At 30.3% G+C, this 17,650-nt stretch overlaps 1 protein-coding gene across 1 annotated transcript; it reads left to right on the forward strand.

Annotated features, from left to right (window-relative positions):
* The first annotated feature begins 856 nt into the window (after positions 1-856).
* LOC123302521 (mitochondrial folate transporter/carrier) lies at positions 857-14,251 on the forward strand. The gene is made up of 5 exons (XM_044885492.1): positions 857-1,523; positions 7,602-7,755; positions 11,886-12,132; positions 13,060-13,245; positions 13,837-14,251. Exons 1-5 carry the CDS (start codon positions 1,352-1,354, stop codon positions 14,020-14,022), a joined length of 945 nt encoding a protein of 314 aa, XP_044741427.1. The 5' UTR covers positions 857-1,351; the 3' UTR covers positions 14,023-14,251.
* Positions 14,252-17,650: the final 3,399 nt, after the last annotated feature.

Below are 17,650 nucleotides of genomic sequence, written 5' to 3' on the forward strand. Positions count from 1 at the left end.
TTATCTTTGAATTATTTTTCTATTCCTTAAGCTTTAAAAAGTAGATTTTTGGTCGTTCGCGCGATCGAATTGACTTTTAAGGTAAGATCCACGCTCTTAAAATTCAACCATATATCTGTTCTTCGTTGTTCAATGTTGAGAAATCGTGTATTTTCCATATTGAAAAATCTCCATAGCGAAAACTCTTGCCAGTAAGTCAATGAAATCGTCTTATCAACGATGCACCATGCAGAACGAAATTTTTCATAACAGTCTTAATGCTAGCTAAACAATAATCTAACTTGCATTTTCTTAGTAATTAAGACTTACGTTGATTAAATAAAGTCTCGATGGTTTACGTCTTACCTTTAAGGTGTGGAGATATTATGGTATTTGTACTTGTGTTTGGATATTTGGATCCATAGGGCCGTGGAGGTAAACTTGGCGTTCAAGTCCAAGCAAAATGAGGGTATGTGCGGACTTAAGGTACTATGTGGTGGTATTTGGTTGGAGATAAAGGAAGTTATTTATAAAGTTGAAAACAGAACAAGCGGCTAGTTAAATGATAATTTTAAACAAACATGATACTATTTTTTTAAAAAGCACCATCTACAATGCATCAGGTTTCTCTATAATAAGACAACTAGAGCTCTGTGATATATTAATATTTAAAAATAAATTATTTTCGAATCGAACTCATTTTTTGATTATATGTAAGTAAAAGACGAATATTTTTGTCAACAAAGTTCACGATTGTTCTCAGTTTAAAAAAATAAGTTGATATAAAAATAAGTTATATAAAAAAATAAAACAATAAAAAGAACTTCGTAATAAGTCCACAATGATATTAAAAATTGTCATTGTGTTTGGAATAACATCAACTGTGGTATGACTGATATATTATAATATCAAAAAAAAAACTTCGGATTTTATCATTTATTAAAGACTTTTTGACAATATTGTACAAGAACTTTGTGTAAATTGAAAGTGTATAAATTATTTAAAACAATTTTTATGTGAAATCAAAAAATAATTTTTGAAAAAAATTTGAGGGTTAAATTTATTTGTAGCTGAACTGTCAAATGTGGGAGACATTACGAAACGGTCGCGTGTTCATTGACTGATGGGATTTGATGACAATGGCGGCTACTTACTTTCAAATGTTATCATATCTCGTATATATTTTGCAAACATAGTATACAATTATCACGTGCTGTGTGGCATAAACATGTGCTCCAAAATTTGTGTAGCCAAACCATTTTTGGTTAATTATTTATTTTAATAAATATATACTTTAGTGCAATTTTTTTTTTGATATTTTTTAAGCAAAATTGTTGAGTATTCTTTTTTTGAGTGTGGTTTTTAATGTAATATGCTAGTTGAAAAAATGAATACAACTACAAATGGTAGTAAAACAGCCGCACGATCAACAAAAACTTCACTTCCAAATGTTAAAATTGAACATTTGATTGCTGGAATTTCTGGTGGTGTTACATCCACATTAATTTTGCATCCTTTAGATTTAATCAAAATTCGTTTTGCTGGTAAGTTTTTACGCATATTAATATATTTTTTATTGAAACAGTCATGATTATTCGCTCTTTGCGTATTAAGTTGGTTAATTGCATTATTTGAATCGAATTAATGTGGGTTTTCGGATTTGTTTTAAATAACTCTCAGCATTACGTTCCGCTGTAGCCACATTCGGACAATTCAAGCACTTAAAAAAGAATTAAAGACAATAGTAGAAATGATATCAACACCTGAATTGCCAGTTTACTATTTTAGTCTTTGAAACATTTTCCTTTTGTTGTTCCTCCAAGCGTTTTCGCTTTTCATCTTCCCTTTCCCGCATGGATTATCACAAACTAAGCAGATATCGTTAATTTATTATAGCACAACGAAATTAAATAAAAAATCATGGCAATAAGGAAAAAAGCCTTGCAAAAGGTAGCAAAAATTATTCCTTATAAAAAAATTAACAACTTTTGTTTGAAACATTCTTTCGTAAACATTACTGTTTACCCGTGAGATCGCAACTTAGGAAAAAACTTTGGTGTACATTTTCCCCAAAGCTGTGAAAGAGTTGAAAACTTGCAGATAGATTCAACTAGTGGCTTTGTAAACCATTCGCGAAAAACGAAACTTAATTCTGGAAAATACTTTCAAAAATTACGAAATTTTTGAAAGTCTTAAAAATTATTTTTATGACGTTCTCACGGGTAACCATTGATGAACTCCTGAGGTCGATTTTTCGGTATAAATTTTTAAAACCTTATAAACTGTGAGAAATTTAAAGAAGCAACCCTTTTTTCCTTTTAGATATTTAGTTTCATTGTACGATTAAGATATGATCAACTGAGATTCCCTATTGAGTCAGTATCTCCCACTTTACCTCCCCTAAATTTCTCGAACATTCGATATTTCAAATGAGTTCTGCAAGAAAATTTTTTTTAATTTGTTACCCAGATCAGTGGATACAAATCTATTAGAAAAAAAATTCTGTGCAGTTTTTTTGTCGTTATAGACAGCAAAGCTTTGTTATTTATTTGGGGTGCTGATTATAAATTTGAATGAACTGAAGATTATGTTAAGGTGATTGTAATTCTACAGCATTGTAAAAAAGTTTTGGTTTATTTCATGGTAAATACATATTAACCAAATACATGCTTTGTAGTAAAATAATGAGTTATTTTTGGTTTTACAATACCACGCAACTAAAAAAATTATATAATATATTGTGTGCAAGTGAGACTTATAAATTTGATAATATAGATATCTCTCTTCAATCATCAATACTCTAACTATAGTCGTCTCTGTTCATCAAATGATGGATCTTCGATGAATTCATAATTAAATTAAAATTTTGTTATTATATCATCGACAACCTTATATTTTTATGGTATTCTTATAAACTACAAGATTGTTTAAATATTTTAGATAGTTTTTTTATCACACTCTCTAGATTTTTTGATATATAAATATCCAATTGAAAAGTATAACCTATATGATTCATCATTTTTTCAGTCAATTTTGAACGATAAAATAATAATCAAAAGCCCGGTGGCCTAGGAATTTTTTGTGATTTTTGGAAGCTTTGCTAATCAAAAAATGTATTAAGTTTTATCGAAATCCCCAGTATTATTCAATTCTTGCATATCTCCTTAATCCTCGCCGTTTTCGAGGTGCAAGTGTTTTTAAATATATGTATTAAACAGGGTGTCTTTTTTCAGTTGACATATGCTTCAAACTCGATAAATAAATAATTTAATCGAAGGAAATATTTTTTTCATCGAATAATGTTAGTTTCAAAGGCACACATCTTATAGCGGCATCGAATTCGATCTAAGTTTTCAGGTTCAATTTAAGCCTCACTCTGATTCATAACTTTAAATTAGAAAGTTGTTCTTTATAAATACGCAAACATCTTTTGTATTGTTTCAACAGTTTAATCTTATATATTAATACTCTAGCAAGTTTTTTCTGCCCTACCCTTATCTTCCTTATTCCTTTATCAAATTCCATGATTTACCCCTTATTTTCAAGTTTGTTATGTCTAAGTTTGAGGAAAAATATACTCACGGTCTAAAAATGTACCGCTTAGGAAAAAACACGCTAGACGAAACTTGAACGAAAAAACATCATAAATTTAAATAATAAGTTTATTAGGCACACATGTTAGATTTTACAGATGCTCTCCTAATACTCTAAATATATAATATTCAAAACATTATTAGGCAAACATGTTAGTTTTTACAGATTCTCTCCTAATAATCTAGATATATAATTACTATTTTTAATACATGTTCGCCTAATATTCATTTAGTGAACTTTTGATTTTTTTCACCACTTTTCTACGAAACATGTTGTTTGTTGTTTTTAGCCACGTGTTACTGTAACTACGAGAGCGGAATTCCGCGCGGGTCGAGCTAGTTATTGTTATATAAAAAGAAATTGAGGAAATAATTATTTGAATATTTGAACGAGTCATACAAATAAGAAATGTAATCGGTTAATGGCTGATGTAACTTTACTAAATAAAAATTATGAAATGGCCTTGAATATGTAAAATTCAATCAATAACTGTCATTTTTTCTAACATTTGATTTTCACCCATAGAGATAATACCATAGAGCTACAAAGTCGTCGCCAAATGGTTGATCGCAGTAGAGAGACATTAGAGAAAGTAGTCGCGTGTAGTTGTAGAGAGAGACAGATACACGGAAAGATTACGGACATTATACCTTAAAATGTTATAAATATGGAAATAATATGCAAGCGTACATAATTTCAAATAATTTCAGTTTTGCCTTGAATTAAAAAAAAAAAAAGAAACTTGTGCGGTGTTTATTTAATTACAGTGGAACCTGGTTAAGTGAGACATCAAGGGACCTGTCTCACTTAAAGGGATATTCCATTTATCTAGTGTCACAGTTTTCCAGGTTCAAATAAATATCTGTCTCATTTACAGAGTGTTCCATTAATAGAGGTGAATACAGGTTATTTCAGTTATAGAAGTGCTTTTATTAAATAAAATAACGTATTATCAATATCATTGCTGCTACAAAAATTATGAAAACCGAGCCTTCGTGCGAAATCTTGTACCTTTTCTTTAATCATCGATACACTTTCCGGAACGTTTTTGTTACGAAGTTGCTTGAACCATGTTAGTTAACACTGTTCAAGTTCAGGATATTCTGATAAACGTACACGTTTTAGTTTTCATTGTTCTTCAGAACATTGTGATTGAATTTTATCTTTATTCTGAATTATTCTACAAAGAGTAGATTTAAATCTCATTAAATTCGACACAGACTCAACTCGCGTGTCTTCCCACTTTCATAAACAGATATTAACTTCAGTTTTTCACGCGTTGATAACGAATTGAGCCTTTGTTTCGGAATTTTCCAAAAAAACTTGAGGATCAAAAATAGTTAAGTGCGGAATTTGCGGGTAGAATAAGAAAAAAAAGTAAGTAAACAAACAAAACGATGTTATCTCAGTTACAGAGGTTAATGTATATAAAATTCACTCGCTGTTTCAGTTATAGAGGTAACCATGAAGGTTATAAAGAAGGAGAACGATCGTTACGTGTTAAAGCATTAGCGCGTCTGTCCCTGAAAATTTGTAGAATTTATAGTTCATTTTTCAGCCACCAGCCGCGCTGTCATCAAGAAGTAGTATCTGCGAAGTTAGCTGTTTATGAGTACAAGTAGATGAAGTTAGTTGCATAATGTACAAATTGATATATCATTTCAAATTAGCGCACAACAGCCCGCTTTTATTGATACAACTTAGCGATCGCAGCGCCTCACTTATTTTATCCATATTTCGGGACAATATTTTCTATAGCGATCGTTCTCCTTCTTTATAACCTTCATGGAGGTAACTATGACTATAAAATCGAAAGAACGAATCCCAGATATAGAGGTTTACTTATAGAGTTTCGGTTATAGAGGTTTCTAATTTATCCAGGCCCCACTTATCCAAGTTCCACTGTATATGTATACCATACATTCTCACATCACCCCGTTAACTTTTGATACAGTACATAAGTCTTTATTTTCGGGACATACATGACTAAAAAGTTAGTAATTACAGCAGAAACCTTGAATTTAATGACATTAAACTTCAAAGAGAAAGAAATGTGATATTTTTTTAAAATTTAATTATTGTATTTAACACTTACAAGATTTGATACAATCTGTATGACGATTTCTTTTTAACCGACTTCAAAAAAAAGGAGGAGGTTCTCAATTCGACTGTATTCTTTTTTTTTTTTAATAATAGTAGTATCAGGTGTTCTGAAGAAACGGGTTACTGAAATCGATATAATTATAGAATAAAATGATTATTTTTAAAATACAATATCCATTAATTTTAATTTACTTAAGCTGTTATCATTAGGAAATATTCACTGTAAATATTGGTTTTGGAAATATTATTACGACTACGACCTTCTGTTACAAAAATATCAAATCACACACACACACCCCCCCCTCCCCTCCATCATAAACGATTACGAATAGATACTTTCAATTTATTTTTAATATTTTAATAAAAAAAAATTTTAGTCATCTTATCCCCGAAAGTGTAGACTTATACATTGTATCAAAAGTCAACGGAAAAGAGAACTTTTTTTTTACGGAATTCCCTGATATTTTCAGGTTTTCCAGTAATGTGGGGACCATTTAACTTACATACTGATTTTCAACCCTCCAGTTCAATTTGAAGAATCTATGAAGGAGGGATTTCAAACAAATATTTCCAAAATCTCTTAAATAGTGTTCGAGGGGCTAGGAAACGGATTGATAACACATAAATTCGTTTCCCTACTTCAAAGATACTTCAAATTTAACTGGAGGGTTGAAAATAGATATGTACGTATATTTAATACAGTGGAACCTTGATAACTCGAACCTCAAGGGAAATTAAGTTTTGAGGTAATGAGTTTTTGACTTCACAAGTAATTCGAGATACGACTAAAATTTCGACTGAGAAAGGCGCGATCGTATTTTATTAACTATGACTTACGGAGTTTGCGTTTTGAACTTCGCAGAGAAATAACATTTTGATACATTTTTTTTCGAGGATTACGACTTATCGAGGTTCCACTATATTACGATTATCCATGTTCGTTATTTGTAAAATTTTTCTTACACTTTTTTTCAAAGCAAGTTATAAACTATTAGAGATAGAACAAAAGTTTAAATATAAAAAATATTCCTTATAAAAAAATAGACAACTTTTGTTTGAAACATTTTTTCGTAAACATTACTGTTTACCCGTGTGGGCGCGAATTAGGCGCAAATTGTATAGTATGTATTATATGGGAATATCAGTTAAATTTATGTGGCTATCTAAGAGTGGGTATCTTTCTTTATTTATATGACGTAAAAAAACAAGATTCCTTAATCAATATATAATATCTGTCTATACATGGTATTTCAACAATTAACTTAGTCAATTGTTTGTTTTCACTTGTTTTATATAAATATTTGAAACAAATTGTCAAATTATAAACATATGTGTTATTAAAAACAAGTGAATTTTTTTTATCAAGAATAATATTGTTTACGTACGATAGCTTCTAAAGTAAACATTTACATGTCGGCTCGTTTTATTCATTTTATTGGCTTAATAATAATCTTTTTGCTGGGTTAAACCATAAAAAATGATACGCATAAAATAACCCTGTTAAGTGTGTCGCAAAAGCTTAGCATTATATTTCTATTGACTCTGTTAAAAAATAGTATTAAATTTTCAATGTAAACCATATACAGAGTGTTCTATAATTGTCTGCAGAACTTTCGCTTCCCGAATAAGCAAAGAAAAAAAGAAAGAAGATGTTCTTTACCAAATTTGGATCTGAAGCCTAATTTACGAGATAATTAACCTACTCTTATGTTAATCAATTAATAAAAAATAATTTCAAAAAAAAAATTCATCCAATAAAACACTACTTAAACAGAGGATGTGTTTTCATATCATAGTGTGGATGAGTGACCTAAATGCAAAATTACTACTCTCCTATATACTTAAAGTTTAATTTTGTCCAAAAATAACAATTTCTGAATGAAAATTAACAAAAATTTATTAAAAATAATTCTTATTTGTTTCAGTAAATGATGGACGAACCGCAGTTGTACCACAGTATTCAGGGTTAACCAATGCCTTTGTAACGATATTTCGACAAGAGGGTCTTCGTGGATTCTATCGAGGTGTTACACCAAATGTTTGGGGTTCTGGTAGTGCTTGGGGATTTTATTTCTTATTGTGAGTAATTTTATTGTTTTTATAGTTATTACATTTTGTTTATTTTTTTTTTTTGGCGTGGAACCTAAATTTTTATACCATGTATATAAAATATGCAAGGTATACTAAGTTTACTCCCAAGTTTGTAACGCTTAAAAACATGCTTTAAACAAAATTTTGGTAAAGGTGTTTATAAAATCACCTAATTAATCCATTTCCGGTTGTCTGTCTGTCGTCTGTCTGTCCGTATGTCATCACGATAACTAAGCATGAGTTCCAGTTATGGAGGTTCTTACTTATCCAGGTCCCACTTAACCAAATTCCAATGTATATTTAAGTTTTTGATGCGGAACCCTAATTATAAAAAAATTAAAATACAACCCATGTTATTCGTTGCTATAATAGGTGAAAGAATTTTTAAATCTTTGAAGTATTTTTTGAGTTTATCCATTACAAACAAACATACAAAAAATCAAATCTTGTCTCTTAGTAAAATTAGTTGAGATTAATGAGTGTAGATAACCTATTGATATTTTAAAGGCGAGCCCCTTTTTTTTGATAAATTTTAATATCACACAATTATTGTTTATTGCATCATCAGATTCCAAAAGCCAATCCAAGCGAAACACCAAAATTTGTCAGCTTTTCTTTAAAAGGCATAAAAAGAAGTGAAAATAAACAATTGACTGAGTTAATTGTTGAAAAACCATGCATAGACAGTGTTGATTACTCTATCACATTACACATACATAACTGATATTCCCATATGATACATATTATACAATTTACGTCTAATTTGCGCCCTCACGGGTAAACAATGATGTTTACGAAAAAGTATTTCAAACAAAAGTTGTTTATTGGATAAGGAACATTTTTTACATTTAAAAAATTTTGTTTATACGTGCAATTTTGTAAAATTTTTGAACTTTAATTGGGTTAAAAAAGATAATGAAATTGTTGAAAAATAACTAAGTATCAACATATTTTGGTAGACACATCAAAAATGAAAAACATCTTAAAATTATTTTCAAAACAGATTATTTCTTTTAAAACCAAAAATTTTGCTTACTGGCCTTTAATGAGGGACTTTGATTTATATAAAATATTCAAATATTTGAAATATATTTTAAAAATATGGTTTCATAATAAAACATGTGAAAACAAACAATTGACTGAATTAATTGTTGGAATACCATGTATAGACAGTGTTAATTACACAATCGTTTGCTTTTTACGTTATGTAAGTATGTTATCTATGAGTCACTCATACCCGACTATTTGTTAAAGCTTGAGGCGCCTAATATCAAGAATGAATCGAAAAATAATTAGGCATGTGGAGTAGATGATGCGTTCCGATTCATTTTTGATATTTTAAATTGAGCGCCTCAAGCTTTTACAAATAGTCGGGTATGAGTGACTCATAGATAAAATTATTTTCTACTTTTAGTACAAATAAAAGCTTGTCCCTTAAAAATTATTTTAAATTATATTAAAATTTTTAAGTCAATTTTTTTTTGGAAAATTTCTATTTTGTTAACTAAATAATCCCAATATTGAAGTTAAGAATTAAAGAGTTGATTAAACCAATTGTCATCATTGTTTTTTATAAAATTTTTAATTAGATTAAACTAGTTTTTATTTTGTCATAACTAATTAACAATTAAACAAATTTCTAGAAATAATCACTGTTTTTAAAATATGTAATGTAGCCATAGGCGTACACATTATTCATAGTCATGGAAGAAATATTGTAATACGTAGTTATTATTCATCTGGAATTGTCATTTTTATTATTTTTAAACGTCGGAAATGTCTACGTGACCAGCGCCGGTTATATTTAATTTCAAATAATATTGCGACTCTTTCTTCAAATAGTCCCCGCAAAATCCGCCGTTGAATGTGCTTAATTTTCGTATCGAAAATTTTTGTATAATCCCGTTTAAAGCATGCTCTGAACGTAAAAGTGCAAGTTGTCGGTGGGTAACTCGGTAGGATGTTGTTTAAACTAATTTTTTTTTTAAACAAATAAGTAAATCGCTTTTATCATATAATTAGGGCTAAATTTAACAAAAAATGTTCTTAGAAATTTTTCTCTAAACCCCACAGTATTCGAGTAAAAAAATTTGTAAAATTTGAAGAAAAAAAACGCGATTTTTATGATTTTCGTCAAAAATTCTATGAAAAAATCAGAATTTTAATATGTATAAAATTTTTATTTGTAATGTAAAGCTTACTCAACGTGAATACGCAAAAATTTAAGGCCTAACTGTATTTTAAATGCTTGATTGTTAATTGTTAAGAGAGCTCGCGAAAAACTACCCCACAAGGATGGGATTTTCACCCATTGACTCGAAATAAAGCCAAATTAACAGAAAAGTTAGAAAAATTTCTTTTTCCACAACGCAATTTTCCGGTGAGAAAGTTGCGGAAACGAAATTTTTCGAACTTTAAATTTTACTTTGTTTCAAGTCGATTAGTGCAAATCCCATTTTTCTAGCATGTATAGAACAGAAAATCTTTGCCGCGCTTAGGAAAAAACACGCTAGACAAATAATTTGAACGAAAAAATATCATAAATTTAAATAATAAGTTTATTAGGCAAACATGTTAGTTTTTACAGATGCTCTCCTTATACTCTAGACATATAATTACTATTTTTAATATATGTTCTCCTAATATTAATTTAAGAATTTTTGATTTTTTTCGCCACTTTCCTAAGAAATTTGTTGTTTATATCCACGGGTTGCTGTAACGACGAGAGCGAAATTCCGCACGAGTCGAGCTAGTTTTATATATTTGTAATGGCCAGTAGACTTAAACAAATAAATTTATTATTATTAAATTCTTGCTAAAAATTATTTTTTATCGCTAAAAATATATACTTTACATTGTTTCTTATCACCCTTTTAATAGGTATATCATATTTCCCCCTCTGATAAGTATACCTGCGCTACTGTTAATATACATATATAACAAAAATTAAATATTATCGCATTACCGGGAATTATTATTAATAGCTTTGGTGTCAATTTTTGATAACAAAAAATAATGAATTTTTAAAAACAATAACAATTAATTTGCTTATATTTAATTTTTTTTAACAAACTAGTGTAGACGCTGAGTGAGTTTCGTATGCATTTACAGGTCCTACCCGCTGTATTCGAATTTTCAACTTGTTCATCGCTCAGAGTGAGGAAAAATTTTTCCTATGCAAAAAATGTTCTTGACGCACTTTGAAACTTACACCATTTTAAAGTCTTCTACTTTGATGATGATTTTTATTATAGCTTCATGAATGTAGACGAATACTAAAAATTAAATTTTTCGATATTTTTCTTGTTTTTCGATATATCGAAAGCTTTCCCTCTTCTACTCCCCCATGAGTAAACAGTGGTGTTTACGAAAAAAATTTTCAAACAAAACACCTCAAAAATGGTGCTTATTGGCTAGACTAATACAGAATATTTCAATAATAAACTCAGTTAATTGTTTATTTTCACTTGTTGTTTTTTTAAAATCACAAAATTTGTACCCCGCATTGCCGAAACTACTAGAAAATTAGTGAAAACAAACAATTGACTGAGTTAATTGTGGAAATACCATGTATAGGCAGTGTTGATTACGAAATCGTTTGTTTTTCACGTCATGTCAGTAAAGAGGATAACCAGCCATACATACATATCACACACATATGACTGATAATCCCATGTAATACATACTACACAATATTCGAACCTAATTTGCGCCCTCACGGATAAACAGTGATGTTTTCGAAAAAATGTTTCAAACAAAAGTTGTTAATTTTTTAATAAGAAACATTTCTTACATTTAAATTTTTGTTCTATCTCTAACGGTTTATAAGATGGGTCCGAGGGACCTAAGACCCAGTTTACCTATGTTGCTCATTTACGAACTCGACCTCACTTTTTACGACCTGAGCACGCTGTAAAAATTTCAACTTGATATCTTTTTTCGTTTTTGAGTGATCTTAGACGGACAACCGGAAAAGAATTAATTAGGTGATTTTATGAACACCTTGTTCATGGTATCAATATTTTTAAGCGTTACAAACTTGAGACTAAACTTAGTATACCTTGATATATTTCATATACATGATATAATAATAATTTTTTTTTGTTTTTTTGTTACAGTTATAATTCCATAAAAACATGGATACAAGGTGGGAATACACGAAAACCATTAGGTCCAACAATGCACATGATTGCTGCTGCAGAAGCTGGTGTTTTGACATTATTTATGACGAACCCAATTTGGGTGGTTAAAACTCGTTTATGTTTACAATATGAATCGGTTGTGAAAAGTCCTCAAGCATATCGTGGCATGACTGATGCATTTATTAAAATTTACAAACATGAAGGTGTACGAGGTTTATACAAGGTGCGTATTATTTTTCTATCTTTTACTTAGCGCACAATGGAATATTTATACCAAATTTCCGGACAAAATATAATGAAACGATTTTTATGCTCAAAATTGATCTAAAAGACTATAAAGATGTAAAAGTATCATTCTTATCTATGCTTTCTTTTCTTTCCACGTCAGGAGATTTTGGAATTATAAGTTACAAATTTTCACTACAAAACTGCTTGCTCCTTTTTTTTGACTTTTTTATCTTAGTCTTAAAAGAAAAGGCGCAAGTTCGCGTAAGATTTTTTTTCATAAACATGTTATAGAATACATAAACTTTGCTCTGTTACAAAAAATTTAACTGGGCAACAAGGGGAAAATTAACAAAAAGCTTGGAGTTTGATAAATTTAATGAAAAATAGGAATCACAAATATTTAATTATATTAATAGAAACATGAATAATAAATACTAATAAATAAAGCACAAACCTTCGTATTCGATATAAAAAAAATCCTTGATCGCACTAATAAACACAGTAAACGTAAATTGAATAACATGGTAAATCGAGAGCAACAACAATAATAACATGCACCCGTAAGAGCAGGAAGATTGCGGCTAACAAAACAAGCAGGAGGTGGGGTTAAGGTAACTCAAGTGACCTGTTTGTGATGCAGTGGTTATCTAACTACACCAAAAAACATTTTTCAATGCAAAACAAAGGAAAATTGAATAGTTTTCAAGTAAATTGCAAAAAACTGTCAAAAATCGTTAATTTTTCCGAAATCACCTTTTTTTCTGTGCCTATGAAAATTTTTATTATACAGATAAAAAGCTGACATTTAGTGTAGGTTTTGCCTCCAAAACTTCAGTAAATCATATGGAATTTCGAAAACAGGATGATAATCGACCTGGAATACATGGAACATATGATCTTATATTTTTGATACGTGTTTCAGGGTTTTGTGCCAGGTATGTTTGGAGTGACTCATGGTGCTCTACAATTTATGACATATGAAGAAATGAAAAATTATTATAATCAATATCGAAGAGCACCAATCGACACTAAATTGAGTACACATGAATATTTATTCTTTGCGGCAGTATCAAAATTAATTGCCGCTGCCACAACTTACCCCTATCAGGTGAATATATCAAACAAATTCATTTACAATTTTTCCAAATAATTACGCTTCATTTAATCTGTAGTATTAGTCCATTTCCGGCTGCCCGTCTGTCTATCCGTCTGTGAACATGATAACTCAAAAACGAAAAGTGATATAAGGCTGAAATTTTTATAGCGTGATCAGGACGTAAAAAGTGAGGCTAAATTCGTTAATGAGCAACATAGGTTAATTGGGTCCTGAATCCAATTGGGTAGGACTCATTTTGTAACCCGTTAGAGATAGAACAAAAGTTTAAATGTAAAAAATGTTCCTTATAAAAAAATAAACAACTTTTGTTTGAAACATTTTTTTTGTATGTGCCAATTTTCTCCAAAACTATAAAAGATGGGCAGTTGAAAATTTACATGTAGCTTCAACCTAGTGATCTTTTGAAGTATTCTCGAAAAACAATAAAAAATTGTATAACATTTTCGAAAACCAAATAAAAAAAAAAAGAAATAATGCAAGCACTGATCATAGTGATCATTACATTCTATACAGTGTATTTCAATAATTAACTCAGTCAATTGTTTGTTTTCAGTTGTATTTATATAGATTTATATTTTGTAGGTAATACGTGCCCGTTTACAAGATCAACATCACAGTTATGAAGGCACATGGGACTGTATAGTGAAGACATGGCGTTATGAAAGAACAGCTGGATTTTACAAAGGGCTGGTCCCATATTTAATGCACGTCACACCCAATATATGTTTAGTTATGCTTATTTATGAAAAATTTACTAACAATAGTTAATTTTAAAAAAGGCAAAACGATTTTTTGATGGGTTCTATTTCTATTATTGTTTCTTTTTACTTAATTTATTTCTGGCAATATATGCGATGTATGCCTCCTCTGTTGATCAAATTATCGAACTATAGTAAGTCGTCATGGAAATGAGATTGTTCGTTCTTAAATCTGTTCAAAATATACTGGTTAGCTCTGTTATTTAAAATTTAAAGTGATCTGAATAGACTTGACGTAATCTACAATCACTACTCTTGTAATGATAGAAAAACTCCTATTGCACAAGCGCCAAGATCGAAAGGACCCCACAATATAAGATGCCTTTCTGTGAAACTTTTTCCAACCAACTCTAAAATGTTCTTTGGATCGTTCTGATCAAAAGCTCTCGAAATGAGATGAGATATCAAGCTGATTTTTACAGCGTGGTCAGGAAGTAAAATGTTCGAGAGGCTAAGTTCGTAAATGAGCAACAAAAGTCAATTGAGTCTTGGGTTCGAAGGACCCATCTTGTAAACCGTTAGAGATAGAACAAAAGTTTAAATGTAAAAAATATTCCTTATAAAAAATTAAACAAATTTTGTTGAAACATTTTTTCATAAACGTTTCTGTTTATCCGTGAGGACGCAAATTAGGGCATTATTTTGGTGTCCATTTTCTCCAAAACTTTAAATGATAGAGTTGAATTGCAGATAGCTGCAACTAGTCGTCTTGTGAAACATTCTTGCAAAACGAAACAAAATTCTAGAAAATACTTTCGAAAATTTTCGAATACCACATAAATGGCGGCCGAAAGGCCGCTATAATTGTATTGATTTTTTAAACTCTTCTAATTTATAAAAAATATTGCAAGCACTGATTTTCAACACTTTCTGTACAAGGTATTTCAACAATTAACTCAGTCAATTGTTTGTTTTTACTTTATATATTTTTGCATAACTTGTTTCACAAAAATAACTGTACCTTTTTTTTTACTGAGCAAAAATTACTTTAAAATGATTTCATGATTTGAGCATAAGGGAGCGGAATCATAAAGTCTAGGAATTGTGTAGAGTATGCAGTTTCCGAGTTACAGATATTTGAAATTTGTGACAGCGTTATAATCATCTTATAGTTAAGTAAAATATGATTTTCGCCAGTTAGATTATTTGACCAACAGAAACGAATTTAATGACTTCACGAAAATTATAAAAATACATTGTATGAAAAATGGATATGTGATGTAAAAGTGTATGAAAATCCCATCTTAAAATCATGATTGTCTTATGAAAAAATATTCATATCCAGAAGACAAATCTAGTGAGACAATTTTAAATTATTCTACTTAATATAGTTTAAGTTTAATTTAGTTATTTTCTAAAACAAGCTAATTTTTCGTGTATGTTCTGTTTCGCATTACTAACATTTAATTTTCATTAACTTACAAAAAGAAAATAATTTTTCCATTTGTGTCTCGAAAATATGATGTTTGGCTAATTATATTTTATATATGAAAATTTATTTTATTAAATCAAACACACTGGGTACAAAATTTTCAGATTCTCTGTTGAGGATAATAACCGGCGCACAATTAATTAAAAAGATTATTTGAATGCAAAATTACCTTTTATTTATCAAAAATAAAAAACAATTTTTCTAGCCATATTCGTCTTTATCATATTTGACTTTTTCGTATTTATGCGTGCTTTTGTGTCCACTTCAGGTGATTTTTGAAATACAATTTTTCAATGGGAAACTGCTTGCTCCTTTTTTTGACTTTTGACTTAAGCTATCTTAATTTCTATCCTTATCTTAGACTTAAAAAAAAGGCGCAAGTTCGCGCAAGATGTTTTTTCGAGACATATTATAGAATACTTAAACTTTCCTCTGTTTACCGGACAAAAAGGGGGCAAATAAACAAAAAGCTTTGAGTTTGATAAATTTAATGAAAAAAGTTACCTTTTTTTAACAGCAAATATGATTCACAAATAAACAAACCTTCCTCGTCAATATTTTTAAAAAAATCCTTACTTAATTGCACTAACACAGTAAACGTAAATTGAATGACACGGTAAATCGAGAGCAACAACAATAATAACATGCGGCTAACAAAACAAGCGGGAGGCGAGGTTAAGATAACTCAAGTAACCTAACCTAACCTAACCTGTTTGTGATGGAGTGGTTATCTAACTACAGTTTAAGTTTTAACTTTTTCGTCCAGTTTAATGAAACCAATTCCATCGCCACTCTGTGAAACAAAGTTCACAAAATGAAATATTTAAAAGAGATTAGAAACGTATTTTACAGAAAAAATAGCCAAGCATCATATTAATTAGAAACTAATTTTGATTCGAAAACCAAAGAAACGTTTTTCTTTTTAACAAATAAAACCTGGAATGTTTTATTATCTTTGGTAGATTTATAAAAAGCATACAATTAAAAGTCGGTTATAACGACATTAAAGAAGAGACGCACAATTATAGTCGTTATATCCAATTGTCTTATGATAGAAAGATAGCTAAGAACTAATTTGATGATACTTTCACAAAAAAATCTTTATCCATCGAATAAAAATGAAAGCCCTATCGTCAAAAGACAATTAGGGCATCAAGTAAGCTCCCCGAGTAACATAATAATTTCTGGTGACTTATTCATTATAATATTGACTCAGGATAGTGGCTGTCATGGGGTGGGACACACTTAGACCATGGGGTCCGTTATGATACCGAAAAAGGGTTTTCCCATCCCCGACCACTACTCCATGAACCATTTTGAGCTGTTTAAGAACAGCGGGAGTGCTTTGACGTCAACACACTTTAGGTTAGAGAGGTCGTCAAAGAGAAGCTAGCTCAAATAAGTCCTCCTCCTCATGGCAAGAGCTGGACAGTGGCAGAGAAGATGAGACATCACCTCCTCTTCCTTCAATCTGTTACAGCTCCTGCAATAGTCGTAATACACTGTAGAGGCCCTTGAAACCGATGTAAGATCTTCGGAACGCCTATGATTGTACTCCTACCATATCTGTCTTGTCGTATCATAAGTTCCTCCCTCCATCTAAGATTGGCCCTTTTTAAGATATTCTCTTTAAGGAGCAGCTTGCAGTCCGCGAACGGAACTCCCGAATGCCTATTGATGCTTGTGTCCGACAGCGCTGAGTTTTTACCTTACAAATTGATCATAATAACCGATTCGTATTTAAACCAAAGAGATTATATTTATAGATTAGACAAACCGTTCGCCGCTGTGTATGTGGAAATCTCTGTCATGTGTTAAAAACAACTTCTGCGACTATCAAAATAAGGTTGGGTGGCATCTGTCTCTGTCGGGCAACATCTACCGTGACTCTATCTCTTCTATTTCTGCGGGCGAATTTTATATATAACATCTCTATGATTTTAATCGATGCCGTTATAACCGATTTCCATTGTACATGATATTTAGAACAATTTAATTTATTACAAGAGCTGAGCTTTGAATCTCACATAAAGTTCCAAAAGCACTCACAATGGTTTAAATTTTGTCGAAACAATTTAGGTTCTTTCAGTAAAAAAATTCAAACAATGCATTTTAAAATGCTTTAATGTTGGAATCTAAAATTTTCCATCAAGTAAGCAATTCGAAAATAACCCAATAACGCCCCACTTTAAAAAAGATGGTTAGC

Source organism: Chrysoperla carnea, chromosome X, assembly GCF_905475395.1.
Source record: "Chrysoperla carnea chromosome X, inChrCarn1.1, whole genome shotgun sequence".
Lineage (NCBI taxonomy): Eukaryota > Metazoa > Arthropoda > Insecta > Neuroptera > Chrysopidae > Chrysoperla > Chrysoperla carnea.

What these genes read in the sequence shown, in the direction of transcription:
- LOC123302521 (XM_044885492.1), top strand. Translation starts at nt 1,352, where the DNA reads ATGCTAGTTGAAAAAATGAATACAACTACAAATGGTAGTAAAACAGCC. An exon ending in GTGTACGAGGTTTATACAAG is followed by an intron (nt 12,133 to 13,059) that starts GTGCGTATTATT and finishes TACGTGTTTCAG; the next exon opens with GGTTTTGTGCCAGGTATGTT. An exon ending in CCACAACTTACCCCTATCAG is followed by an intron (nt 13,246 to 13,836) that starts GTGAATATATCA and finishes TATATTTTGTAG; the next exon opens with GTAATACGTGCCCGTTTACA.